The sequence below is a fragment of the Xyrauchen texanus genome, chromosome 26 (genome assembly GCF_025860055.1).
Source record: "Xyrauchen texanus isolate HMW12.3.18 chromosome 26, RBS_HiC_50CHRs, whole genome shotgun sequence".
In the NCBI taxonomy this organism is placed as follows: Eukaryota; Metazoa; Chordata; class Actinopteri; order Cypriniformes; family Catostomidae; genus Xyrauchen; species Xyrauchen texanus.
The window spans coordinates 7,330,147-7,357,225 of NC_068301.1; the positions used below are offsets into that span (position 1 = coordinate 7,330,147).

The following is a 27,079-nucleotide window of genomic DNA, read 5'->3' on the forward strand; positions in this document are numbered from 1 at the left end:
AATTGTTTTTCTTTTAATCTTCTTTTATTGTTCATATTAGGAGAAACAGTTACGTTTGATGAATGAGAGTTTATACAGCAAAGTCATCTTAAAGAGTAGTTAATAAGTAGTAGGAGCGAAAGAAGTTGCACATATAATAATATTGAGAACGGAGTTATTTTCCAAAGACATATAATGGGTTACAACAAGGATTATACATGTAGGACCAGCCATTCACCTGGCTGCTAACTGGACACAGATGGCATCGTGGATGTCAGTGATTAAATGGCTTAGCAATATGTTAACAACCTTTATTCTGATCCCTAATGTTGCCTTTTAATACATGTAAAAAATAATCATATTTCAACTGCACCAGAAGCCAACCCTTCCCTTTTTTCAGAATGAACACATTCTCTATATGTACACAGTAACTCCCAGTGGATAATAATGAATATAATTGCATAAAAAAAGAACAGTTGATATAGTAGTTGGTATTAAAGGTTTAAAACATAACAAAAAACTACCCAATAGTACCTGGTAAACAAATTGTTGTTTGCACAATCATTTTTATCCCCTCCCTTTCTGAAAACAAAACAAAAAAAAACAGTTGGGAGGGTCAAAAGAATATAAAACGACTGGACTCTTTTCCGTTAAAAAATCTGACAACTTTATAGATGTTTCCACACATAAATCTCCTTTTTTTTTTAAATGTTCTCTCACGTGCTCTTTCAATCAACCCTTCAAAGACACACACACACACACACACACACACACACACACATATATACATATACATACATACACAAGGACAATATAAAAATACATACATGTTATAAATGGCTAAAATGTAAATGATGAAAAACAGAGTCAATGAATAAAAAAAAACGATCATTTAAGTGCCATATCCCATGTAACCTTTAGCTTTTTTCCACCACTCTAGTGCAGTTTATAACTTAGCCACCTCCTTCCAATTTCCAACAGGCCTCTCAGCCGGTAGTGACAAACCAGTTGCACTTTTACTCAAAATGTCAATCAGGAGGCAAGCAAAGCAGTGTCATCAAGGCATTAAAACTTCATAACAGCTTACAAGTGTGGTAGGATTTTGAAAATGGTAAACTAGAAAGCTTTTTCATGCATCGAGCATGCATTGAGATCATGACTCGTACTGGAAAAATGCAATGCAAGTATGCAAGCACCATTAGAGGCTCTGGAATACTCCAGGGAATGTAAACTAGTAGCCATTTTGTAAACCGGAAGAAACAGGAACTCTGCAGTCTAAATGTGTTCAGCATGAACGTGAAATAAGTGGAAGCTGGTTTTCACAACTTGATAAAAGCATGTGCTAGTCTGTTAACCAGAAAAGTAAACATAAATACTTGTTTAAAATGTTTCCCATGTTATTAAATCTTGCACAGTCACGGTATGAAAATGAACTCAAAGTTTATAGCTTAGTCTCGCCAACATACCAAAATGTAACTCATTTTTACTGTACAACTTGCTGTTGCAATCTCTAGGCTCGATCATGATTTCAAGCTCGATTACACATCCTAGTGCTTGATGCATGCACAGAGTGCTAGAAAGTGAAATCAAGTTTGAAATCATGATGGCCAAGGACGTAAAGCTTTATAGTGAAAAAGGAGTTATATTTTGGTCTGTTCTCACCTAAAATCGATTGGATTGCTTCAGAAGACATGGATTAAACAACTGGAGTCTAATGGATTACTTTTATGCTGCATTTATGTCCTATTTGGAGCTTGGAAATTTGTCACCATTCATTCATTATATGGACAAACAGACATCATGTATCCATTAAAATATCTTAAGTTTGTGAAGAAAGAAAGTCATACACGTTAGAGATGACAAAGTTTAGTAAATGATGAATTATCATATTTGGGTGAATTATTCCTCTAATAGTTAAACTGTTATCGTGGTAATGCACGGTATAGTGACAAAATGTGTGTGTAGGGGGGTTGGGTGCTGGACATTACTAGTATATAAATGATCACTAAATAAAGTAAGCCATCATGACACCTTAAAGCCTCTTCTGAGACACTGCAGAGCAAGCCTTAAGAAAGACAATTTGCATTGTTCATGTGCTGCTCTCCTGAAAGCCCTTCTTTTCCTCTCCGTCACTAAACCTGCACTCGCCTTCAAACTGCCAGTTGTGTATTTGGAGCTCCTCTTTTGTCCAAAGGCAGTGTTTTTATTTCCTTCCCAATTCATGGTCCATGTCTTCTCTCGGAGTTCATTCCTCTACGAGTTCATGTGCTCCACCTGGATGGCCGACGTTGAAACAGTGAGGCAGAGATCTTTGTGGGCCACCAAGTCGGCCACACTGACAGGCTTGTACTGGATCTCTCCAGCAGAAACGGTTTTGTACTGATGCAGGTCGAAAGGGCAGGGCAATCCCTCTGTAACAGAATAACTGGTTGGTGCCGTGGGATTGGGCTGGTTCTGTGCTTGAGACGCTGTTCCGGCACCTGCAGCCACAGCTCCAGCACCTCTACCTCGCCCACGACCCCTGCCCAGGGGCTGAGCCGGGTTCTGGCCCTGCTGGGCTTGCTGAGCAGCCACCGCAGCTGCTACCGTCAGAGGGTCAGGGTTATGTTTTCGCATGTGTTTCATCAGGTACGTCTCCTATTGATGACAAAATTAAAATTATTTAAAATTAAAAAATCCAACACAAAAGGACTTTTTTTTAATACACAGATATATCAGTAATAGTTATAGATTGGTATATAACAATAAGTCCATGATGCAATTCTTGCATAACAAAATCTAGTTAGCCAACATGTAAGAAAAGGGACTAGAGATGAAGAATTTTAATAGTCTGGTTGGGGTCTTACAGATGTGTATGCACGATTGCAGAGGCCACAAGAGTAGAGTTTGGCATGTTTTACGGTGTGTGTAGACAAGTGAACCTCCAAGCTAGTCGCATCTGTGTAACCACGGTTACAATTGTGACATTTGTATGGCTTGTCCTTGTTGTGCTGTCTCCGATGAGACTGTGGGGGAAAAAAGGAGAGAGGTCATTAGGTCCTGAAGAGAATGAAACCAACATTACTTTGCACACCAACAACAAAACTATAGAAATTTTTCAAAGACAAATATATTAGTAGGGATGTCCCGATACCAATACTGGTATCGGAATCTGGTCCAATACCGCGTTCGTGTACTGGTATTTGTAATCTTAAAAATGCTCCGATACCATATACAATATCATGTTGAAATTTAATTGCTATACTTTCATTTGATTAAAGTTTTAATGAATTTATTTAAACACCATTTTGATGATAAAATTTAAATAAACTGTTGATACAGTGAGGGAAAAAGTATTTGATCCCCTGCTGATATTGTACATTTGCCCACTGACAAACAAATGATCAGTCTATAATTTTAATGGTAGGTTAATTTGAACAGTGCGAGACAAAAAAATCCAGAAAAACATGTAAAAAATGTTATAAATTGAATTGCATTTTAATGAGGGAAATAAGTATTCAACCCCTCTGCAAAACATGACTTAGTACTTGGTGGCAAAACCCTTGTTGGCGATGACAGAGGTCAGACGTTTCTTGTAGTTGTCCACCACGATTTGCACACATCTCAGGAGGGATTTTGTCCCACTCCTCTTTGCAGATCTTCTCCAAGTCATTAAGGTTTCGAGGCTGACGTTTGTCAACTCGAACCTTCAGCTCCCTCCACAGATTTTCTCAATTTGTCTCCACATTACATTGCAGACCTCCTAAGACTTTAGATGACTTCTAGGCCACTAAGATCTACAAACCAAATGTTCCTAGCTGTCCCTCGGTCCAATAAAAGTCAAAGTGTCATCGAGCATTCTCTGTAGGAGCTCCTAAATTATGGAATAATCTTCCCCTTTATATTCGTTTGGCGCTGTCTATAGATATTCTCAGTCTCAGCTGAAAACACATCTTAATACATTTATATTCGAATCGGGGGAATCCTGAATATTGGAGATTCCTTCTTTGACATCTCATCTTGTATATGCAGATTTTTATTAGAGTTTATAATGCTTTAACATGTATTGTGTATAATGTGTGTTGATGGTGTTTGTTAATTTACTATTTTTAGATTTCTAAATAGTTAAGTACTTTGGTCAACCCTTGTTTTTAAATGTGCTATATAAATAAAATTGAGTTGAAGTGGTGATTTTATACAGAACCTCGCTGCACAATATTAAACACAACATTGGAGTTATTTTTTTTTTTCAGATAAAGTGCTGCATAATAGAGCATCACAGATTTGAGATATTGCTTAAAAATACTTGTTATTTTTGGGAGATTTGTACTTTACTCGAGTGTAATTTAAAACGGAATACTTGTATTTTTCCAAATAATTTTTTTTACTTTCTACTCCTTACAATTTTATTGAAACTTGAAAAGTACTCATTACATTTTTGCAAATAAATGTCTTTTGTCTTACTGGACTGAAGCTGCCTTTTCACAGCATCCAACAAACAACAGACAACAGACCAGAGGTACGTCATTTCAAATGGAGTGTTGCATGGCGGCTGTTTGGATACATTGAAATATTTGTGACTAGACCATATACAACAGTGATGTATTCATTCAAAACTAAGAGCACAAAGTGAGAAACACTGATGTTTTTTGTCCTAATCTTTATTCTAAACGCCGCTGCTTTCTACAGATTGGACAGTTATGAAGTATAACATTATCATTTGTGTTGCAAATATATATAAAAAAAACAAAAGGCTTATTTATACTCTCTATTTGCTGAATTATTATTGTTGTTGTTATGGAACTATTACATTAATATCTATAAAACTAGCAATGACAATGATAATAATACAAATAACAGAATTTGAGTAAATATTAATTATAAATTGTATTGACTTTATCTATCTGCACAACAGCAAGGTTAGGTAGCAAACCTTAGAAAACCATTCACAAAACCAACAACATTACTAACTTTCTTCAAAGCTAATTTATTTATTTTTTTCATCTTTCTCTATGTCTAAAGGGGCTGGGTGCTCCGACATCGCAATTCGTTCTCAAGTGCAACGAACATTGTGTGACTGTGGCAACGTTTTTGCAAAATAAAATTGTGGTTCATTACATGTCTCAGGGGAGTTCTGAAGTGAAATGTTCACTGTGTGGTGCTAAAAGCAAGTGAAATGTTCTCCTGAACAGATGAGATGAAGGTTACTGTTCTATAGAGATTTACAGTTGAAGTCAGAAGTTTACATACACTTAGGTTGAAGTCATTAAAACTAATTTTTTAACCACTCCACAGATTTCATATTAGCAAACTATAGTTTTGGAAAGTCATTTAGGACATCTTTTTTGTGCATGACACAAGTAATTTTTCCAACAATTGTTTAGAGACAGATTGTTTCTCTTTTAATTGACTGCATCACAGTTCCAGTGGGTCAAAAGTTTACATGCACAAAGTAAACTGTGCTTTCAGCATCATGGACAATTCCAGAAAATGATGTCAAGCCTTTAGGCAATTAGGTGAACCTGTGGATGTATTTTAAGGCCTACCTTCAAACTCTGTGCCTCTTTGCTTAACATCATGGTAAAATCTAAAGAAAACATTGTGGACCTCCACAAGTCTGGTTCAAGCATGGGAGCAATTTCCAAATGCCTGAAGGTTCATCTGTACAAACAATAGTATGCAGCCAAAATACTGCTTAGGAAGGAGATGCATTCTGTCTAGAGATTAATATAGTTTAGTGTGAAAAGTGCAAATCAATCCCAGACCAACAGCAAATGACAAAATGCTGGAGGAAACAGGTAGACAAGTATCTATATCCACAGTAAAATGAGTCCTATACCGACATAACCTGAAAGGCTGCTCAGCAAGGGAGAAGCTACTGCTCCAAAACCACCATAAAAAAGCCAGACTACAGTCTGCAAGTGCACATGGGGACAAAGATCTTACTTTTTGGAGAAGTGTCTGGTCTGATGAAACAAAAATGTAACTGTTTGGCCATAATGACCATCATTATGTTTGGAGTGAGGGTGAGGCTTGCAAGCCGAAGAACACCATCCCAACAATGAAGCATGGGGGTGTCAACATCGTGTTGTGGGGGTGCTTTGCTGCAGGAGGGACTGGTGCACTTCACAAAATAGATGGCATCACGAGGAAGGAATATTTTGTGGATATATTGAAGCAAGACATCAGCCAAGATGTTTAAGCTTGTTAGCAAACTTAATCCTAATCGATAGTGTCTTAAAAAACACATTTCTGAATTAACCACGTCATTTTGTGAAATAAATCATGCGCTATAGTAAAAGTGTTTAGACGTCATAATATGCATTTTGAGGAACACGGCGAAAAGTACGTTTATGACTTGATAATCTGCCGTTTTACTCATGATTTAAGTGAAAGTTGAGTCTAGAGTCTAATCTAGCGTTTTTGTAGCACTTAGGAAATTGCCATTTTTCGTACACCAGTCCAAATAAAAATTATTTTTTCAAAAAATATAGTTGTGTACTTGTAACATGATTCTATAACCAGGTTGCGAAAGCCACATGGGGAGAAATATGACAGTAGTTGGAGACAGTAAAAAGGCTACTTCAACCAATCAAATTTAACAACATCCTCTCACTCACACGATCTCCTCTCTTGATTTCATTCTAGCAAGGAAAAAAATACATTTACTTTTTAATACTTAAGTAAAACGTATTCACATTAAATTGTACATTCAAGTATGTTTTTTGGCTAGATACTTGGATTTTTAACTTTATGCTCAGTATCCATACTTTCACTTAAGTATAATTTCTGAGAACATTTTACAACCCTGTTGGCGAGTGATAAAAAAAAGTATCAGTACTCGTACTAAAAAATTGTATCGGGACATCTCTAGATATTTGTAACAGCATTTTGTATACAGTTATAGTTCAAAATCATGTCAGGTGGCATTTCAGCTACACATTATTTTATAGTGAACATCATCACCAATAAAAGGGTTGTAGTTTGTCAAGACTTATCGATCAGATGAAAATATGGTTACCTGGAGGTTGGAAAGTTGGGTGAAAGCTTTCTCACAGCCGGGATGGACACACTTGTACGGCCTATCACCAGTATGGATCCTTCAAAATAAAATTAAGGCAATTAACCACAGATCATGTTCAAAATTAAAAGATCACCTCAATTACTGTCATTCTACAAAATTTGAACAACTACAAACATTTCCAGGATGCCTACCAAAGGAAGGAAGGAAGAGGAATGCAAGGAGGAATATATACAGTGGCTTGAAAAAGTACTCGGCACCCAACCATTATTTCACACAAATGATTTGCACAACCGGAGATCGAGTAAATCAACAGATTTGTATTATTATTTGTGAATCACTGAACTCTGCAACAATGCATAAATAAATAAGCATGAATTTATTCAAAGATAGTTGGGAATCGTTGATGGACAGCAATTTTGATGGTCTCTCCACAGATCATGACTGGGTCACTCAAGGACATAAATTGTCTTCATTTTTAAGCCACTCCAGTGTTGCACTGGCTATTTGCTTTGGGTCATTGTCCTTCTGAATCACAAACTTCCTCCCAATTTTACACTTTCTGGCAGAGGGGAATAGGTAGAGTATTTTGCAGCATTCATTATCCCATCAATCTTCATAAAATTGCCAGTGCTTGCAAGTGAAAAGCACCCCCATAACATTTTGCTACCACTAGTGTGTTTCACTGTAGGGATAGTGTTTTATGGCTTATGTGTAGTGTTGGCTTTGCACAACTGATACCATTTAGTGCTTAAGCCAAAAATGTCCACTTTAGTCTCATCAGACCACAAGACGTTTTGCCACATCTTTGCAGTGTCACCCGAGTAACAGATTGCAAAGTATTCATGGGCAAGCATGTGCTTTTTTTCAGCAAAGGCTGCTTCCTAGCAACTCTGCTGTACAGCCCCTTTTTGTGTAATAGTTTTGAGATTTTTGAGCAATGGACATTGATTTCAGTCACAGCCAATGACTTCTGTAGATCAGTCAGAGTTGTTTTTTGCAGTGGCCACATTGCCTTTGAAATGTCCTTGTATCCTTCCTCAGATTTGTGCTTTTCCACAATTTATATCCCTAATATATATACAGTTTGATCATATCCATCTTATTTTGTAAAGCGGAAGTAATCAGATGGCTGCACTTCCGGCAAGTGTAACAAAGTTCCGCTGTCATTAGCCACTGTGTAAATAACTAGAAGGATAATTATACCAGAATTTAGTGATATGGGCTAGAGGATGGATACCCGAACCGAGCCAGACGGGACCCGACGGGCCGGGCCGGGTTCGGACACATATTTTGAAATGACGTTCGGGTTTGGGTCGGGCTCGGTCACATCGGCGCGATAAGGCATTGAACATTTGAAATTTAAAACAGCTTATTATAATGTTTAACTGGATGCAAATGTTTATTTTTGTGATTAAAATAAATTTGAAATATTACCCTAACATCCATCTTCATGTGTGCGGAAATTAGTTTATGTTGCTGTGACAACGCGCAACACGTGCGTGTATGAGAAAAAAAACGAGATTTTTAACTGTGTCCGGCTCGGACATAAATATCTTAATGACGTTCGGGTTGGGTTACTGCCCTGTCGGACGCGGGCCGGGCTCGGACAGAAAAATACGGCCCGATCCGCACTCTAATATGGGCTCATAAACTCATGCAACCACAGGATATATAGCAGAATAATGTAGGATAATTTTCTAAATTCAGCATTTATAGTAAAAGAGTAAGTAAATCATTCACTTGTTGCTGTGTTGTTGTATTGAAGAGACAATAATAAAATCTGCTTCTTATGACGATACAGTGTTTCTTGTTCACAAGTTTGAATACAGGGTTGTGCTGAGTGACTCCAGCCAGGTCTCCTAAGCAAACAAATTGGCCCGGATGCTAGGGAGGGTAGAGTTACACGAGATAAGCTCCTCATGATCGCTATAATGTGGCTCTCGCTCTCGGTGGGGCGCGTGGTGTGAAGTGCATAGATGCCGCGGTCTTAAGAGTAAAATTGGGAATCGGACATTCCAAATTGGGAGAAAATCCCCCCCAAAACATTTTCTCTGACAACAAGCAGGATTTAGGTGCCCTAGTTACATTGAAAAACAAGGTGGATAGAGAGGGAAGGTATTTATGCTCATGAAGTATTTGAAAGCAGCTGATAGGCTAATTTTCAACAATAGTGGAGACTAGAGCAACAAATTGGATGTGTTTATAAGACATTATCTTGCTCCAGAGCAAGGTTAACCTAGTAAATACGAAGAGTATGAATCCTTTTTTTAATCCTCAACATTTTAGTTTTTTTTTGTCATGATATACAATACAATGTACCAGCTGGGGAAAAAAGTTATACTTTAACATACTCTAAATTTGGAATCTGACAAACAAAATTGTGACAACTTGTGACAGATTGTGAGTTCTTTTCAAGGCACTTTTTATATTGTATGTTTCTATACTGATTCTATCTATCCCTTTCTGTTACCTGTTGTGCTGCTGTAGGTGACTGAGCTGCCTGAAGGTTTTCTGGCAGAAGGAGCAGGTGTAGGGTTTGGCCCCGCTGTGGATACGGATGTGCTGGGACAGGTAGCTGGAGTTGGCAAATGATTTGGAGCAGTGAGGACACTTGTGCGGTTTGCCCTCTGTGTGGTTTCTAACAAGAGATGAAGGGAAGGGGATGAAAAGAGAGAAAAAACAGAGAGAGATTTATCAGAAACCAATAAATAACCCCTTTATGGATCAAATCATGAATGTATCAGAAAATGTGATGTATGTTACATGCTTCTAGTAATGCTCTTTGTTGTGTATGGGTTTCAAAACGTAGCACACAAAAAACACAAGGCACAATCAACTTATTGTCTCTCTCATTCTCTCCCTCTCTCCTCCTCCCCCCCTCCCTCTCCCTAACTACTGTGTGGTATCAGTTCAAATTAAACCATCCCAAAACCAGCTTGGAATGAAGTCTCACTCTAAACCCTTGTGCGACCGTCGGGACATTTTTGTCTTTTTCGATCATGTTGACTGTGTTAATTTTGCCAAAGGTGTGCATTTTTGGGGGAATTGTGATATTTTAAACCCAGTTCCTATAATACATCTATAATACACAGTGTACAAAAATGTCCTCATTGAAACCCGTTAAAACAGCAACATTTACATCATGAATTCTATGATATTACGCTTTCATTCAGGAGCCCTGGCTTCAAAATGTTAAAAATTTCCACCAGATGGTGCCATTTTTCTCATGTTTAGCCTATGGAGCAAATATATGCTTTTTTCCTATTTTCTGTTTGCTGTATTATTGAGCACACACAAGTGTGTTTTGTATGTGTATTGAGAAGTGTGTGTGTGTATTGAGAAGTGTGTGTGTGTGTGTGTGTGTGTGTGTGTGTGTGTGTGTGTGTGTGTGTGTGTGTGTGTGTGTGTAAAAAAAGTCAGTGAAAGTGGAAGATAATATTAATATATTATTTTACGGCAGTTTTTGATGTTGAAATTTTTGTCCTCTAAGGAGTTTTTTTGTTTTATGTTTTATCCGACACTGCACACAATCTAATAATGCATAAAAATAAATGTTGTGGCAAATCATGGACATATCCCAGACTGCGATAATCCAAAAAATAAATCAAATAAAAAACTCCCTTAGCATTTAGTATATGGAAAAACCTTTGTGTTTTTTTTATTATTTTATTAAAAAAAACACAGTGGCATTATATAAACAAATTGGCATTTAAAGGGTTAAAATCCAGAAAATGAATGAATGTTTGGTAGTTATGGTCAGGACTTATGTTGGTTAAAAGAAATTAACTCATTGAAAGTGGAAAATAAAATTAATATATAATATTATTATGGCAGTTTTTTGACATGGACATTTTTGTCCTCTAAGGCCCTCTAAGTAAATTTTTTAAATTGACACACAAGGGTTAAATGCATGAAAAGGAAAAGAATATGGAGGATGAGGATAAACATCAGTTAAGGTCAAGTAGCAGAGGAAAAAAAACTGGTTGGAGTAGTACACAATGTAGAATGATGTAAAATCATGCTGTATGTAGACAGAAATTTAAAGATGATACTGAGAGTCCTAAAAGGTGAAGAATAAAAGAACCCAAAATAAGTAAATAAAACAAATATTAAGTTAGTAATTGGGGTAAGAAAGGAGACAAGCAGTGGCGTGATGAAATTTGAATGAGACAAAAAAGATATTGAGCAAAGACATGATTCCATCTCCAATCAATATGCAGTTTCATTTAAATTGGTGGTCTATCAATATGAGTGAACATGTACCTGTAAAATCATACTGTATGTCAGAGCTTTAAGTTAGTATAGAGCTGGAAGATATTAAGAGAAAGAGGGAATGAAAAAGATACATGCTTCTTAGGGCTGCATGATTTGGACAAAAAGTAATATTGCGATTATTTTGAGCAATATTGCGATTTGAACTGCTAAATGATTAACAAAAAACTAGTGATTACTTTTGATCAAAATGTGTTCATGTTTTTCCCTATGTTCTACGGTCAATAAAAGACTTGTGCTACTCTTTGAGGGTTCACACCTTTAAAAGAATCAAACTCAGACCTTTTTCACTTTAGCACCAAACAAATAAAACAGTGAAGGAAAAAAAAAAAAAACTGCCATCTTTGTAAGCATACTACTCATCATCATTATTTTTTGGAACCCAGTCAACTTGAATTGAATATTATAATAATATATTGATTATTATTATTTATTAATCAAACGTTAACTTGCAAGGGGCATCACTATGCGGTCCAGTTAAACTTATGAGTTCTAAACTGTCAAGCTTTTATTTTGTTTTGCTGACTTCACAATTACAGCTCCTCATTTTATCATCTCCTCCTCTGCCCATAAATACCCGGAGCCATGGGATATAATATTTGTATTTGTATAACTTATAGCGACCAAAGATATTTGCAGAAGAGAACTTAAAGTGATTCTGGAGTGCTTTAAATACAACACGCTCAGCTCAGCTCACTTAAGCAAACGGAACCGAACTCATAGCACATCTGTTAATCTGAGCACAAGATGGCGCTGTGGAGCACAGAACCGCTCTGAAAAATCTGTAATAATGCACTAACACAATACCGACAGGACAGAGCAGTGCTCTAAATAAACTGAAGCGAGCACCGCTAGCAGACTATTTACTTATTTGATTAAAATTGCGGTTTAATAATCTCACAAGGTCATATCGCGATTACAATTTTATTTTGATTAATCGTGCAGCCCTAATGCTTATCTAAGCCAACTAAACAAAGCCTTGCCAAAATGTAGGTCCATGTCAAAGCAGGTGAAGTGGTACTTCCCATTGGAAGTAACATGTAAAATTCCCACATACACATACGTATTGCATTCAGTACCGTGTATGCTGTTGTAAGTGGCTGAGCTGTCTGAAGGTTTTTTGGCAGTAGGAGCAGGTGTAGGGTTTAGCCCCGCTGTGGATGCGGATGTGCTGCGCCAGATAGCTGGAGTTGGCAAAGGATTTGGAACAGTGCGGACATTTATGTGGTTTCGCTTCAGTGTGTGACTTGGCGTGAATCTGCATGTCTGATTTACTGAAGAAAGTCACCGCACACATCCGGCACCTACGAAGAAAATCGGTAGCGGAAACCCATATGACTTTTGAGAGACTCTTTTAATGACTGTTAGTGCCTTATTTACTTTTCAACAATGATTTAATGAAAAAAATATATTGGCAAAATATATAAACTAGTTTGCAATGCATTAATTTTAAGATCTTAGCGATGCTTTCTTTCCAAAATGACTGAGAATAATGTCTGGGATATTTTACCAAGAAGCTGCCACTTCGATTCAAAGAGGAGCATTAAAACAGCTGCAAACAGTGCTAATATTGTTAAGCCCTGTACACACATGCAGCGGCTTCCAGCGACAAAGCAATCTCATCTCATTCATTGACAATGAGAGCTGGCGACTTCTGGCGATAGCGACCAATCTAGATGTGGACGTGGCGAGTGACACAACAAAGTTGAGAAAAGTTTAACTTTATTCAGACGAGGAGCGACAACCAATAGGAGTTAAGACTGTGTCAGTGGAGCTCAGGTCATCTGTCTCCTGTGAGATAATGGAGTCAAGTGCAGGCAAGACAGAGGAGAAGATTCTGTGAGCGATTTCACTGCTATGTGACTAGTCTGTAACCACATACATAATATATATATATATATATATACACAATACAAATTATGTGTGGAAAAGAATTTGTTGGCAGTCTGAGTTTCGTACATTGCAAGTTCGTTCAACTTATTAATGTTATGATGCCTTGAGCACTGCTGCAGTTCACATAAACACACTCTCCCTGCAGATCGTGCATTATTAGGGGCAAGGAAATGGATTCCTTGTCAAATTAGAATGAAATCTTAGTTTTACTAGCAAAATCCCTCATCTGTGATAAAATTTTCAAAAGACATGGCCAGATGTGCATCCACCTGTTAGGAATTCCTTGTCTTGTTTCACTGTTGCCCTCTGTCTGCCATTTTTGTCACCTTTGCATTCCACAGTTTTCACTTTTGTCCCTTGTTTAGCTCCACTGTCTCACTTGTCATTGTTTAGAACTACACTTCCCAGAATCCACCTGCCATCATCACTGCCATTTTGTTCATTGTTTTCACCTGTGTCTCATTCTGTCATCACTCACTGTGCATTTAAGCCCTGCTTTTTGTTCACTCCTCGTCGTTCGTTGAATGTTGTTAGCCTGGTGTGTGTTCCCTGCCTGTGTTTTCTAGTTTTATGTTTATTTCCCCATTGAGAGTTTTCCTTTGTGTTTTTTCTTGCTTGTTTACTTAATAAAGTTGAACTGCGATTGGATCCGCATCTCCTCGTCTGCTTCGCTGCCTCCATTCGTAACAGAACGAACGACCAAACATGGATCCAGCGGTTCGAAAAGCGAGCTGTCAGCTGCTCAGCCTTAGTCAGGGAAATCGTCCGGTGGAGGACCACATCCGCGATTTCCTCGCGATTGCCACCGAATTTCCTGACTCCGACCTGGTGGGGTTTTTCCGGGCGAGCCTGAACAGTGCGCTCAAGGAGCAGTTGCCACAGGCAACGCGCGGCTGGACGCTCCACGCGTTCGTGGAGGAGACTCTGCTGGCCTGCGGTTCACCGTTTACTGTGGGCGTCATCGAGGAGAACCCTGCCACTCCTAGCACAGTGGTAACTCTCCCTTCGCCCGTGGTTCGTCCCTTCACGCCTACCACGGCCAACGAGCCAGCGTTGCCAGCTTCGTCTGCCCGGCGGAGGAGGAGAAGAGGAAAGGCTTCTGCTCCCCAGTCTCCGCCTGCCACGGTCAGCGAGCCAGAGCCCACGCCTGCCCCGGTCTGCGAGCCAGAGCCCTCGTCAGCTACGGTCAGCGAGCCAGAGCCCTCGCCTGCCCCGGTCTGCGAGCCAGAGCCCTCGTCAGCTACGGTCAGCGAGCCAGAGCCCTCGTCTGCCCTGGTCTGCGAGCCAGAGCCCTCGTCAGCTACGGTCAGCGAGCCAGAACCCTCGCCTGCCCCGGTCTGCGAGCCAGAGCCCTCGTCAGCCACGGTCAGCGAACCCAAGCCAGCGCATACCACAGTCACCCAGCCAGTGCCTGTCGCCTCAGAGGTCAGTGAGCCAGTACCTGTCGCCTCAGAGGTCAGTGAGCCAGCGCATACCACAGTCAGTGAGCCAGTGCCTGTCACCTCAGAGGTCAGTGAGCCAGTGCCTGTCATCTCAGAGGTCAGTGAGCCAGTGCCTGTCGCCTCGACCGTCCTTGAGCCAGTGCCTGTAGCCTCGACCGTCCCTGAGCCAGCGCCTGTAGCCTCGACCGTTCCCGGGCTAATGCCAATAGCCTGGACTGACCAAAAGCCAGCGCCAATGGTCATGCCCATCCTAGAGCCTGCGCCTTCCGAGCCTCCCGAGCTTTCCAGAGCTCCGCCTCCCGAGCTTTCCAGAGCTCCGCCTTCCAAGCCTCCCGAGCTTTCCAGAGCTCCGCCTCCCGAGCCTCCCAGGGCTCCGCCTCTCAAGCCTCCCAGGGCTCCGCCTCTCAAGCCTCTCGAGCCTCCCAGGGCTCCGCCTCTCGAGTCTTCCAGGGCTCCGCCTCTCAAGTCTCCCGAGCCTCCCAGGGCTCCTCTCGAACCTCCCAGTGCTCCGCCTCTCAAGCCTCCCAGGGCTCCACCCCTCAAGTCTCTTGAGCCTCCCAGGGCTCCACCCCTCAAGTCTCTTGAGCCTTCCAGGGCTCCGCCTCTCAAGTCTCCCGAGCCACCCAGGGCTCCTCCTCCCAAGCCTCCTAGGGCTCCGCCTCCCAGGGCTCCATCTCTCAAGTCTCTCGAGTCTGCCAGGGCTCCTCCTCCCGAGATTCCCAGGGCTCCGCCTCTCGAGCCTCCCTCTGCTCTGCCTCCTGAGCCTCCCACGGCTCTGCCCCCTGAGCCTCCCGAGCTTTCCATGGTTCCTCCTCCCTCGGCTCTGCCTCCTGAGCCTCCCACGGCTCTGCCCCCTGAGGCCTCCCTCAGCTCTGCCTCCAGAGCCTCCTACGGCTCCGCCTCCCGAGCCTCCTGCGGCTCCGCCCCCTGAGCCTCCCAAGCTTTCCATGGTTCCTCCTCCCTCGGCTCTGCCTCCTGAGCCTCCCACGGCTCCGCCCCCTGAGGCCTCTGAGCCTCCAGAGCCTCCCTCAGCTGAGCCTCCCTCTGCTCCGCCTCCCGAGCCTCCTGCGGCTCCGTCTCCCGAGCCTCCTACGGCTTCACCGCCAGAGCCTTCCAGGTCACCGCCTTTGTGGCCTCCTGACCCTGTTCCCGTCCTGTGGCCTTCCCCCAGGCCTCCTGACCCGGTCTCTGTCCTGTGGCCTCCTCCCAGGCCTCCTGACCCTGTTCCCGTCCTGTGGCCTCTTCCAAGGCCCCCTGACCCAGTCCCTGTCCTGTGGCCTCCTCCCAGACCTCCTGACCCAGTCCCTGTCCTGTGGCCTCCTCCCAGGCCTCCTGACCCAGTCCCTGTCCTGTGGCCTCCTCCCAGGCCTCCTGACCCAGTCCCTGTCCTGTGGCCTCTTCCCAGGCCCCCTGACCCAGTCCCTGTCCTGTGGCCTCCTCCCAGGCCTCCTGACCCTGTTCCTGTCCTGTGGCCTCCTCCCAGGCCCCCAGACCCAGTCCCTGTCCTGTGGCCTCCTCCCAGGCCTCCTGACCCAGTCCCTGTCCAGTGGCCTCCTCCCAGGTTCCCCAAACCTGTCCTTGCCCGGTGGCCAGCTCCCAGACCACCTGAACCTGTCCTTGCCCTTTGTGCCCCCTTGGACTTCCTGCCTGCCATCTGTGCCCCCTTGGACTTCCTGCCTGCCCTTTGTGCCCCCTTGGACTTCCTGCCTTCCCTTTGTGCCCCCTTGGACTTCCTGTCTACCCTTCATTGCCCCCTGGACTGCCTGTCTGCCCGTCGTTGCCCCCCTTGGTCTGTCTGCCCACCACAAGCTCCCCCCCCCAGTCAATGGACATTTTTTGTTTTATGTTGATCGTCTGGAATCCGATCCTTGAGGGGGGGCTATGTTAGGAATTCCTTGTCTTGTTTCACTGTTGCCCTCTGTCTGCCATTTTTGTCACCTTTGCATTCCATAGTTTTCACTTTTGTCCCTTGTTTAGCTCCACTGTCTCACTTGTCATTGTTTAGAACTACACTTCCCAGAATCCACCTGCCATCATCACTGCCATTTTGTTCATTGTTTTCACCTGTGTCTCATTCTGTCATCACTCACTGTGTATTTAAGCCCTGCTTTTTGTTCACTCCTTGTCGTTCGTTGAATGTTGTTAGCCTGGTGTGTGTTCCCTGCCTGTGTTTTCTAGTTTTATGTTTATTTCCCCATTGAGGGTTTTCCTTTGTGTTTTTTCTTGCTTGTTTACTTAATAAAGTTGAACTGCGATTGGATCCGCATCTCCTCGTCTGCTTCGCTGCCTCCATTCGTAACACCACCAATAACGTTAGAGCGACAGCAGAAGGAACGCCCACTAGCGACTTCATAGTACAGATACTAGTGACATCAAGCGACAAAGTCGCTGCATGTGTGTACGGGGCTTTACAGTGCTAAATGCACATCAAGAACTAGGATGAATCGAGTTGCCAGATCAAGTATTAAGGTACAATGTTCATATTAATATAGGTGTTCCTTAATCATTTGTACCTGTAGGACTTGTTCCCATCTTTGCCTGGATGATCATCCTCATCGTTGGAGAGGTCATAGGGGTCACTTGTGTTGTGCTATGAAAAAGGAACTTCATTTAGCATCTTAGAACTGAAAAACCTGACTTATTTACCAGTCATCATCTGTATTCCATCAGAGGTCACACTCACAACAACGAGTCCGACAGTTATGGAAATGTTATAATTTTGTAATAAAGCTAAATAGATAAACTAGACAGACTAAAAATTTACCAAGGTTTGGGGTTTGGGTAACTCGGCAAGTAAAGATGCTGACTACCACACCTGGAGAAGCAAGTTTGAATCCAGGGCGGGCTGAGTGACTCCAGTCAGGCTTCCTAAGCAAACAATTGGCCCAGTTGCTAGGGTGGGTAGAGTCACGTTGGGTTAACCTCCTCGTGGTCGCTATAATGTGGTGCTCGCTCTCGGTGGGGCACGTGGCGAGTTGTGCGTAGATGCCGCGGAGAATAGCATGAAGCCTCCACATGCGCTAGGTCTCCGCGGTAAAGTGCTCAACAAGCCACGTGATAATATGCGCAGATTGAGGCAACTGAGATTCATCCTCAGCCACCTGGATTGAGGCGAGTCACTATGCCACCACGAGGACTTAAGAGCACATTGGCCATTCCAAATTGGGGAGAAAAGGGGAGGAAAAAGATGCACCAAGGTTTTCCTTCATCAACCTACAATTTAATATCTTGTTATTTGAAGACTCTTTCAAGTAAGGAAGGTAAGGATAGGTACGACACCTCTGCAACCTCTCACCTGTCCCCCAGCAGCCAGGTGTGCAAGAATCAGCGCATCACTTCCTGTGGCAAGTGTGTGGGTTGAAATGGGGCCGACCCTTGACATCATGGACTTCTTCTTTCTGCCACGCTTCGAGGGTGCTGGCATGACTACAGCTGGTGGAATACTGCCATCTTCTTTCTTGTCTGTTAAAGTCAGCAAAATAGGCAAAAACATTATGCACTAATGTAAAGATATGGCATCCTCCCAGCTGCTAGGATAAAGCATAATGTAATATGTAGCTGTGCACAATATCTTCCTACATCTGTCCAGTTAATGGACAAATGCAAGGATGATCTCATAGTAACTTAATGAGGAGGAGGGTTATTCTGTGTTGTAGACTTTCATCCATTTTTGAAAATAAATATCAAGTCTTATATGAAATGTTACTTAAAATCTACATCAATTCAGCCAATTTTGATTACAAATCGAATTATCTGATCATCTAATGATGCCATGTCCCTGTAATGAAGGAAGTGTGTCTCATTTCCTTCCAGCATTTGGTAAAAATGTACATGTGCTCTTATACTTACTGTGGCTGTGAAGATAGAGGGAGGGGGGCCAACCATCTTCTGACAGAAAAGAGCAGAACATACTCAACATATAGAGCTCGCTGTCCCTCTCTCCCTTTATCTATCCATCCCTTCTTTCATCTTTTCTCTCTCCCTCCCACAATCGCTCTCGCTTTGAGATTGGATGAGTAAGCAAAATCATGCTGTCTGTCTGTTTTACATACATTTTGAATGTTACATACAGTATTATCTGCCATTTAAAGAAAAGAAAAAAACAACAAAAAGACATATTGGTCGACCCCTAGTCTCAAAAGAAGCCATCAAATGGTCCCATTAGATACCGTATTATCATCAAATTAAATTTCTCTAGCCAGCAGTTATAATTTAATTCAGGGACAAAAAAAATATGTTTTTCCATTCCAGTTCATTCTGAGCAGAACTGTATTTTTTTTTTCATTACGGTTCTGGCGTTCCGCTGCCTCCTTTCAAATTTGTAACCATTACAACAAAATTAAAGAACGGTTAATAATGTTCTTTTTTTATATAATTACAGTACTCTGTGCTAAGGTTGGGTGATGTTCCAGTTCCCAGATCTCACAGGGGACTTGCCTCACCCAAAACTTATATTTCAAAAATATTTATTGATTTTCCCATGTGGGGGAATTATCAGCATAGAAATCATAGCAAGCATAGTATACAGAAGCCTAAATCAAGTAACGACTTTTCAATATCAAATATATCCCCCCTAAAAATCTCAAATATACATCTGGCCATCTAAAATCAGTTAATAGACAAAATCTCTCTCTCCTGCATGCATGCACACACTGCATGGGTATATTTGGACTAAATGTCATTTTTATGCAAATTATTTACTTGTTATAATTACAAAACTGCTTCTCTATCAAAACTAGAGCAGCAATCTGTATCAATGCATCAAATCTGACAGTAATTTAGTGAAGACTTGGAAACATCTGAGAAATATACTTTTTACCTCTATAATTTCCCTTGCATCTAGATTAATCCAGGATGTATAAATTGTAATTATATATAGCTGTCTAAAAGGTCTTCAGCATGTCACAGTGGGCTACATCCACAATGTGCATTAAGGCAAAGAAATGTGTGATGTGTCCTTCATAATCAAAGCACATGCTTATGTTCAACTAAAAAGAGAGAAGCCCCATTTTTTGGTTAACAGGAAGTGGTGTAATTCTGAAAATGTACTGTGAAAAACTCTTTTGGTCTTTGGTTTCATTAAAAAAATTATCGTAACGAAATGAACCAGTTATTTTCAGTTACTTTCTGCAAAAGTTTGTGTTTGTTTTCAGTTTTTGTTCCTTGAACCGATTTTAGTCCCTGATTTTAATACTTTTAATACTGTTGCGATTATCTCATTATCATAGAGTCTGAATGGACTTAAGATAAGATATGCAAAAAAAATTTTTTAAAAATTATTGCGTATTTCTAAAAAAATTCAATAAAAAGAAATACAGCTGGTGGGTTTGCCAAGACTGGCTTAGGGTCAACTGAACCAAACACAGATCAGACATATTACTTGGGGATAAATGTAAACTAAGTGCAGCCCTTAATTTGGGTAAATTTAATATATTTAAAAATGTAGCTATACCCTCTTGTTGTACCAATTATCATAGGCTAAAAACTCAGGACTGACTTTGTTCAAAACGTTTTCAAGGGTTTGTGAAAAGTGAGTTTTATACAAGCTTCTTGACAGCATACAAAGAAAGCGTAATAACACGCAGATGATTAAAGGGACAGTTCACCCAAAAAAGAAAATTCTCATTATTTATTCACCCTCATGCCAACCCAGATGTGTATGACTCTCTTAAGCAGAACACAAATATTTTAAGAAGGACTATTTCAGCTCTGTAGTAGAGCCCGACCGATATGGGATTTTTGAGACCAATACCGATTTTAGGAAAATTCACAGATTACGATATGGTGGCCGATAGTTAATTGTTGAGCTGGAATGAAAACTGACCTTTTCTATGTGGATTGTTCACCGATTTTGCACCAATATGCAAAGCTACTCAGAAGGCTGCTTTCTTAACAAATATTTTTATAAAACAATATTTTACATTATTATTATACATTTTCAACAAATTCTAGAAATGGACACAGAAAAAATGAAGAATAAATAAAAATACAATAAATAGCTTAAAAAACATCAGTACTGTATGTTCAGTATCAGTCAGTAGCTGACCATTAAATTAAAGAATAAATAAAAATACAATAAATAGCAAAATAAACATCAGTACTGTTTAGTACAAGTCAATTGCTTACCATTTAAATAAATAAAAATACAATAGTTAAATAAAAATCAGTAATGTAAGTTTAGTATGTCAAATGCTGACCATTAAAATAAAGAAGAAATAAAAATAAAATAACTAAATAAACATTAGTACTGTTTAGTATCAGTCAAATGCTGACTATATTAATACTGCCAGTCAATTACTGGCAGGTTGTAAAACAAGAAGCATTTACACCTGACAAGTCACGAGATAAACAGCAGCAGCGGTATTACACCATATTCTGCTATACAAGTTCATGGGAAACTTTCAATGGTGGAAAACCAGACTTATAAATATTAAAGGTGGAAAAAGATGCTCTGATATTTACCTTTCAATCTGCTACATTACTGACAGCACTGACAAACTATAGCTGGCTAACATAAACAGATGTGCTAAACGTGATTGACATGGTTGTCAGGGACAGGGTTAACATTATATTAGTTATATTGAAGAGGGAATATTATGGGGTCATTGTTTATCTTTCCGGTATGTATTTCACAAACTAGTTAACAACTTACCGAGAAGAGACCACTTAACTCCGCCCTGTCTGCAGAACCACCGTAAGTTCAGAGTCAGCTCTGTAAACAATGGAGTGGGAGCGCACTCTGCTGGACAAACTACATTATGACACCAATTCTAAAGCATCGTTTTCAGCATTATATGTTCTGAAAAAAGTTTTCTGCCTATATCAGTAAACAGATACGTCAATATCGATATATCGGTCGGGCACTACTCTGTAGGTCCATACAATGCAAGTAAATGGTGATCAGACCTTTGTAGCTACAAAAATCACAAAGAAAACATAAATATCCACTAAACTAAAGAGTAAAGACTAAACAAAAAAAACCCCACACCTATCATATTGCTTCTGAAGATATAGATTTAACCACTGGAGTCATACGGATTACTTTTATGTTTCCTTTGTGATTTTTGGAGCTACAAAAGGTCTGATCACCATTCACTTGCATTATAATTTGTATGCACCGACATAGCTGAAATATTCTTATAAAAATCCTCATTTGTGTTCTGCTGAAGAAATGGCATGAGTGTAAGTAAATGACGAGAGTATTTTAATTTTTGGTGGCTGCATCAGACGGGTGAGTTTACCTGTGGTGGATGAGTGTAGCGCAGACACAATCATGGTCGTTGTGGGTGGGCCAGAAACAAAAGACTGAGAGGAGGCGGGAGGAGTGACCAGCGTGCCCTGAGGAGTCGTGATCACCAACCCCGCTAAGAGGGGGAGAGGAAATACATGTTAGTCTGTACTAAAAACAAAATTATCAGTATATTTTTTGTTGACATTAGCTATGTTTCCATCAATGTTTTTTATGCGCATTTTGTGATATTGCATAAAAACTGCTGGATAGAAACACCAAGATGGGAATAAATCTCCAAAATTAGCAAATATTTGAAATATTTAAGAATAAAAGATGCACATTAAAAAGGTCATGTGACTGAAAAACTTGTTCATTACTGGACTATCTGGTGGGCCAATCATCACATTTGAAATGTTGCTCTGGTCATCTTGAAATAACGGTTTATAAAATCCAAAGCCTACAAAGAGTTTTCAGAACAAGTAAGTCGAAAACAAACTTGAACTGTATGGAATAAAAGGTTTATTGACACTTTTGACAAATATCATAGATCAGCACGGTACAGTCAGAGAGTTTTGTCTGCATGCTCTAGACTGGCAGTATTTTATTAAAACACTCACAGTGGCTACAATTTGTCCAGAAGTGACGATTTCCTCCTTTTGAACACCCTTGGATGGAAATGCGGCTTTATTCGCACATTGTTTTTGCGATAATGTTTTTTCCCATAAATTAAATTTGCAACTTGAATGGAAACTAGGGTTGCAACGGTAAGAGATTTTCACGGTATGATAACCGTCTCAGAAAATATCACGGTTTCTCAGGTATTACACAATTACTATTATCAGTGAAAACAGAAGGGTTATTTTATTTATTTATTTATTTTTGAGCAAACACTTTATTATAATTGAAACTTGAAACCATTTATTTTATTCAAGTATGTGTAAAAAAAAGTCTCCCTATTGAAAATAAAATAAATAGAAAAAATAAGAAAGCTAACAGAATTATAATAAACAGAATTATAAACATGATAAAAATATCATGTAACTATAACGTTATATAACTAAAGCATGTTAGTTTACATGTTAAATGAAATACTAAATGAAAAATAACATCAGCTGTGTGAGCTTTTAAAGTAATGTCCTATGATTATTAATAATTGACATATATTGCTCCTGTCTGTACCTTTATCTCAGTGGTTCTCAACTGGTTTTGCTTCAGGACAGATTTTACATTGGACATCAAGTGGCAATCAGCCATAGATTAAACATAAACTGTATTTAATGTATCCTGGGTTGCATTTCCTTTTGTGTTACATAGATTTGTTCATGGTTTTCCAGTACAAGGACATGCATTAAGCGACATTATTTTTGTTGTTGATGTCAAAATCTACAGGAAGTTGTCTCTCCCCATTTTAAAAATTGAAGAGCATATTTACTTATTTGAGCCCATTATTATCCCGTTTGTTACCTAATATTACATATTTATACACATATTTCACAGAAGGAAATACTCCTCATTACCATGGTTAGGTCAGTGTGCTAGCCTTAAATAATAGTAATAATAATAATAATAATAATAATAAATGTATTTATGAAAAATAAATACTAGCTGAAACACATCTTGAAACTAACTAAAACTGCCACTGTTGATATAAAATGAGGTCTAATAGATTCTACCTTTAGATTATTTCATATGAAACTATAACATTTTGTCAAAATATAACAATTACTTTTACTCAAGTAAAATCCTGAAACAAATTTGTAAAGGTGATGCGTGTAATTTATTTTTATTTTGGCGCATAGCACAGTGTTGCTCTTTTCCTCAGTGCTGTTTGGGATGTCAGAGCTGCTACTGTTGGGAGGTTCGAATTGACAATCTCCGTAACACTTTAAACTAAAAAAGTTGGAAAAAAAAAAAAAAAAGTTGAAATTGGTCACAGTTTTGATGTCTGCGCTCCGCTATATCGAGGGAAGCCCAGTTGCTGACGGGCCAGAGAGAAGAGCAGATCATTAGCGCGAACTCGTTACACTCGCGAAAGTGCAGATGAAGTCTTTAGCTGTTTGCGAGATTATCATTAAATCTGCCTCGGAAGTCCTAAATAGTCGATCAATCGGGCGACCGCCGAAATATCTTGAATGGGAGAAGTTACCATGGCATTGTTATTTCCCTGCTGTCCGCGACCCAGTCCGAATAGACCAATGGAGAAACACTTCTTTAACTCACACACTCATGTCAGACCCCCTCGCCTCGCTTCTCTCTGACATATGCTGCGTTTGTGTGTGGCGCAAGTTGACGAGTCTGACAGACAGTCGAGAAGGAAAGGAGATGCGCACGCGCATGAGAGAATCTCCGTGCAGTTGCATTTTTTTTCTCAATACCGCTAGACAAGCAAATGTACATGGTACGATAAGTGTCAATTTTCAAACCGTTGTATACCGTGAAACCGGTATACCGCTGCAACCCTAATGGAAACTGTCAAGAACATCTGCATTTGAAAAATGTCAAAAACAAGAAAAAACTAAACCAAAGACTAAAAATAAACAAATAAAATGAAAGGAATCAAAATCTAATGGAAACATGATGGGAATCAACAAATTAAAAAAAAAATGCTTCTTTTAATTTTAAGTAATGGACCCTTTTTACATTTTGGGGTTTGGAACATTGAAGTAAACTACAGCAGGGTAAATTTTGATAGCGCTGAATGAGAGACCACAACAAATATTATTTTTGTGTTTATTGCGTTCCCATGACTTTCAATGGAACAAATACAAAGCGATGGATTACGACAGTCAGAAGAGTGATGTATGCCAAATGTATTCCCTCAGCATCTGTATTTGAAACCGCATTACAGCAGTGGTAACTAGTGTTTTTTTATTATTATTAATGCCATGGTAATATGACACAAATTATAGAAGAAAAAAAAACTATTTTAAAAATGTTAAAGTTTGCTAGACTTTCACTGCTAAATAAAGCAGAATCACGTTATTAAAGTTTGTGAAAAGGGTCCACAGTTATTGAGACCATTACTGAAACACTAAGCACCTACCTGCTGTCATGATGCCCGTAGACTGTACGGGCAGCACCGTGATGTTGTGGGATGTGTGAGGCGGGTGCAGGTGCGCTCCCACGCCACCCATTTGCACCCCTGATGCACCACCTCCTCCACCCTCTTGTTTGGGCACCCTCCCGATAGATCCTGCGTCCATGGTGACCGTGCCTGGCACCGTCAGCACCGCCGTAGGGTAGTGCGCTGTGGACGAGTGCGGAAAAGAAGCGCTCTTCTCCGGACCCAGCTGTTCTTTCATCTTATTCAGAAACATGGCATTCTCAATCTACACTCCCAGGAGGAATGAAAGGAAAAAACAAGGAGAGGAGGAGGAGAGAGAAAGGAGGATGGATTGAGAGAAAAATGCAGAAAAGATGAACAGATGGATGAAACAGGAGAAGGAGAGAGCAGCGAGGGAAGGGTTAATTTTTCACGATGGTTGTGCAGGGCTTCCAGTGTGTTAATTTCACAAGGATCAGTGCGAGGCTGGTGTTTAGCCATCCTGGACTGGTATGTTTTTTTAGTTCTAGATTATGCTCTATAAGCATGGTGTCTCCTTTAAAGACACAACGATGTACTGTTCAAGAGAGTCCAATAATAAGGTGTCTACCTGTCCTTGCACTGTTGGAACGGGAGACCAAAAGTATGATGAGTTGAAATGGGAATCTTCCATAATTTCTGCAATTAAAAAGCAACATAACTGGTAAAACACCCACTCTGCCTCCGGCAACAGTTGTGAAATGACACCCTGCCTTTTATAGATTTGTTGTGTGGCAGTATAAAGGTTTATTCACTTGGGCAAGAAGGTTTTCACTGTGACACCCAAGTACCCCACACAATATGCAAGGCCCCTTGCTTCATTCAATTAATTCAGGATACTGGCTTTGAAATATCAGCCAAATGTAAAGCATCTTTATTAACTCCACTTTCAGCAAAGGCCATAAGCTCATTTTGAGGGTGGATGACCCTATGATCGCCATAGGACTGGCAAAGAAGTGTGTTGGGTTAGGAATCATGATGCATTCACACCCAACGTGCAAAACTTAAATTGCATGCATGAAATATGAATGCAAACTACATAAGTGCCAACTCTGAACATGTACTTAATTGGTTAAAGGCAACAACAAAAACATTCAAGAAAAATAAAAAGCAGAGCACTTGACCCCTCATATTTTAATTATCTTTATAAACATAATTTTGTTGTCTGGTTCAATTGCACCTAGGGTCTAATTGCATGCAAGACGGGAGCAGCTACAGCTGCATACCTTGCATGGAGGTGCAACACTAAAGAGCGTGCTATAAATAGGCATCAAAACAAAAGGCATCGCGCTATCCTGCGCCAAAAACTGTCTGAACTGAATTACTGCGATTGCTCATCATAAGAATAAAAAATGCACATGAACAGCTCACGTACAGGCTTCTAAATGAACAGAAGAAGATTGTGAATATATTTCGAATGCATGCCAAAAGAAAGCCAGGGGATGGGCACCTAGCAAACAACTTCCGAGTTTTTATTCGTTTTGCTCGGCATCAAATGTTGCGGGTGTGTTTTTATCCACTAACTGATGCAATAGCAGCTCATTCTGCACGTTGCAATCTAGTGAACAACTTCTTATTACATATGCATGGATAGTATTAAGGAAAGGTATAATCAGGGCTTTCCTAACCACCCTCCATTAAAATGTCAGCTTTTGTTATCCGAGCAAAGGAGAACCTCTGTCCAAAAGCTATGCAACATGTAAACTTCCGCTTGCAAACAATAACCCCCTATGCCTCCATCCCTCTCTCCATTAGTCTCGCTGAGAAAATAAAAAAATAAAAAAAAACTCGACCATAAAAAAAACGAAGAGGAAAAAAAGCGTCGACGCCAATGCGAGAGAGACGCAGTTTCATGCAGACTTCCGGCTGTCGAGACGGGGAGAACCGCGCGCGCGAGTTGCTCAAATTTGGAGAAATCATTGACAATTAACTCATAAATCTAAGTTAATTACCGGTGCTGGCGATTCCCTTTCAACCCCCAGGGCTACTCCGGGCTGGGACAGTTCGGAAACTTCGTCCAAATCCGCCCAAACCCCTTGGATTCACCGATTTTTTTCCCCTCAATTTTTTTTTCTATTTTTTTTCTCTCTCTCGAAGGGCTGTCCGATTTAGCACGACTAAACTTCCGGTGAATGAGGTCAAAATGATTAAACGTTCACCGCCAAAAATTACTTCCG

The 27,079-nt window shown here is 40.4% G+C and overlaps 1 protein-coding gene across 5 annotated transcripts; it reads right to left on the minus strand.

Annotated features, from left to right (window-relative positions):
* Nucleotides 1-27,067, minus strand: LOC127619814 (zinc finger protein 384-like). 5 transcript variants are annotated; one of them, XM_052092815.1, is made up of 12 exons: nucleotides 26,855-27,065; nucleotides 25,474-25,541; nucleotides 24,864-25,149; nucleotides 21,831-21,953; nucleotides 18,439-18,474; nucleotides 17,885-18,051; nucleotides 17,103-17,179; nucleotides 12,334-12,558; nucleotides 9,453-9,620; nucleotides 6,980-7,058; nucleotides 2,826-2,984; nucleotides 1-2,616 (listed from the first exon to the last, which is right to left on the minus strand). In XM_052092815.1, the coding sequence occupies exons 2-12, from the start codon at nucleotides 25,534-25,536 to the stop codon at nucleotides 2,233-2,235; spliced, it is 1,767 nt and encodes a 588-aa protein (XP_051948775.1). In that variant the 5' UTR covers nucleotides 25,537-25,541; nucleotides 26,855-27,065; the 3' UTR covers nucleotides 1-2,232. The 5 variants fall into 5 exon arrangements, with proteins under 5 accessions (XP_051948775.1, XP_051948774.1, XP_051948778.1 ...); XM_052092814.1 differs by having other exon boundaries at nucleotides 18,439-18,477; XM_052092818.1 differs by lacking the exon at nucleotides 12,334-12,558 and having other exon boundaries at nucleotides 18,439-18,477; nucleotides 26,855-27,067.
* Nucleotides 27,068-27,079: the final 12 nt, after the last annotated feature.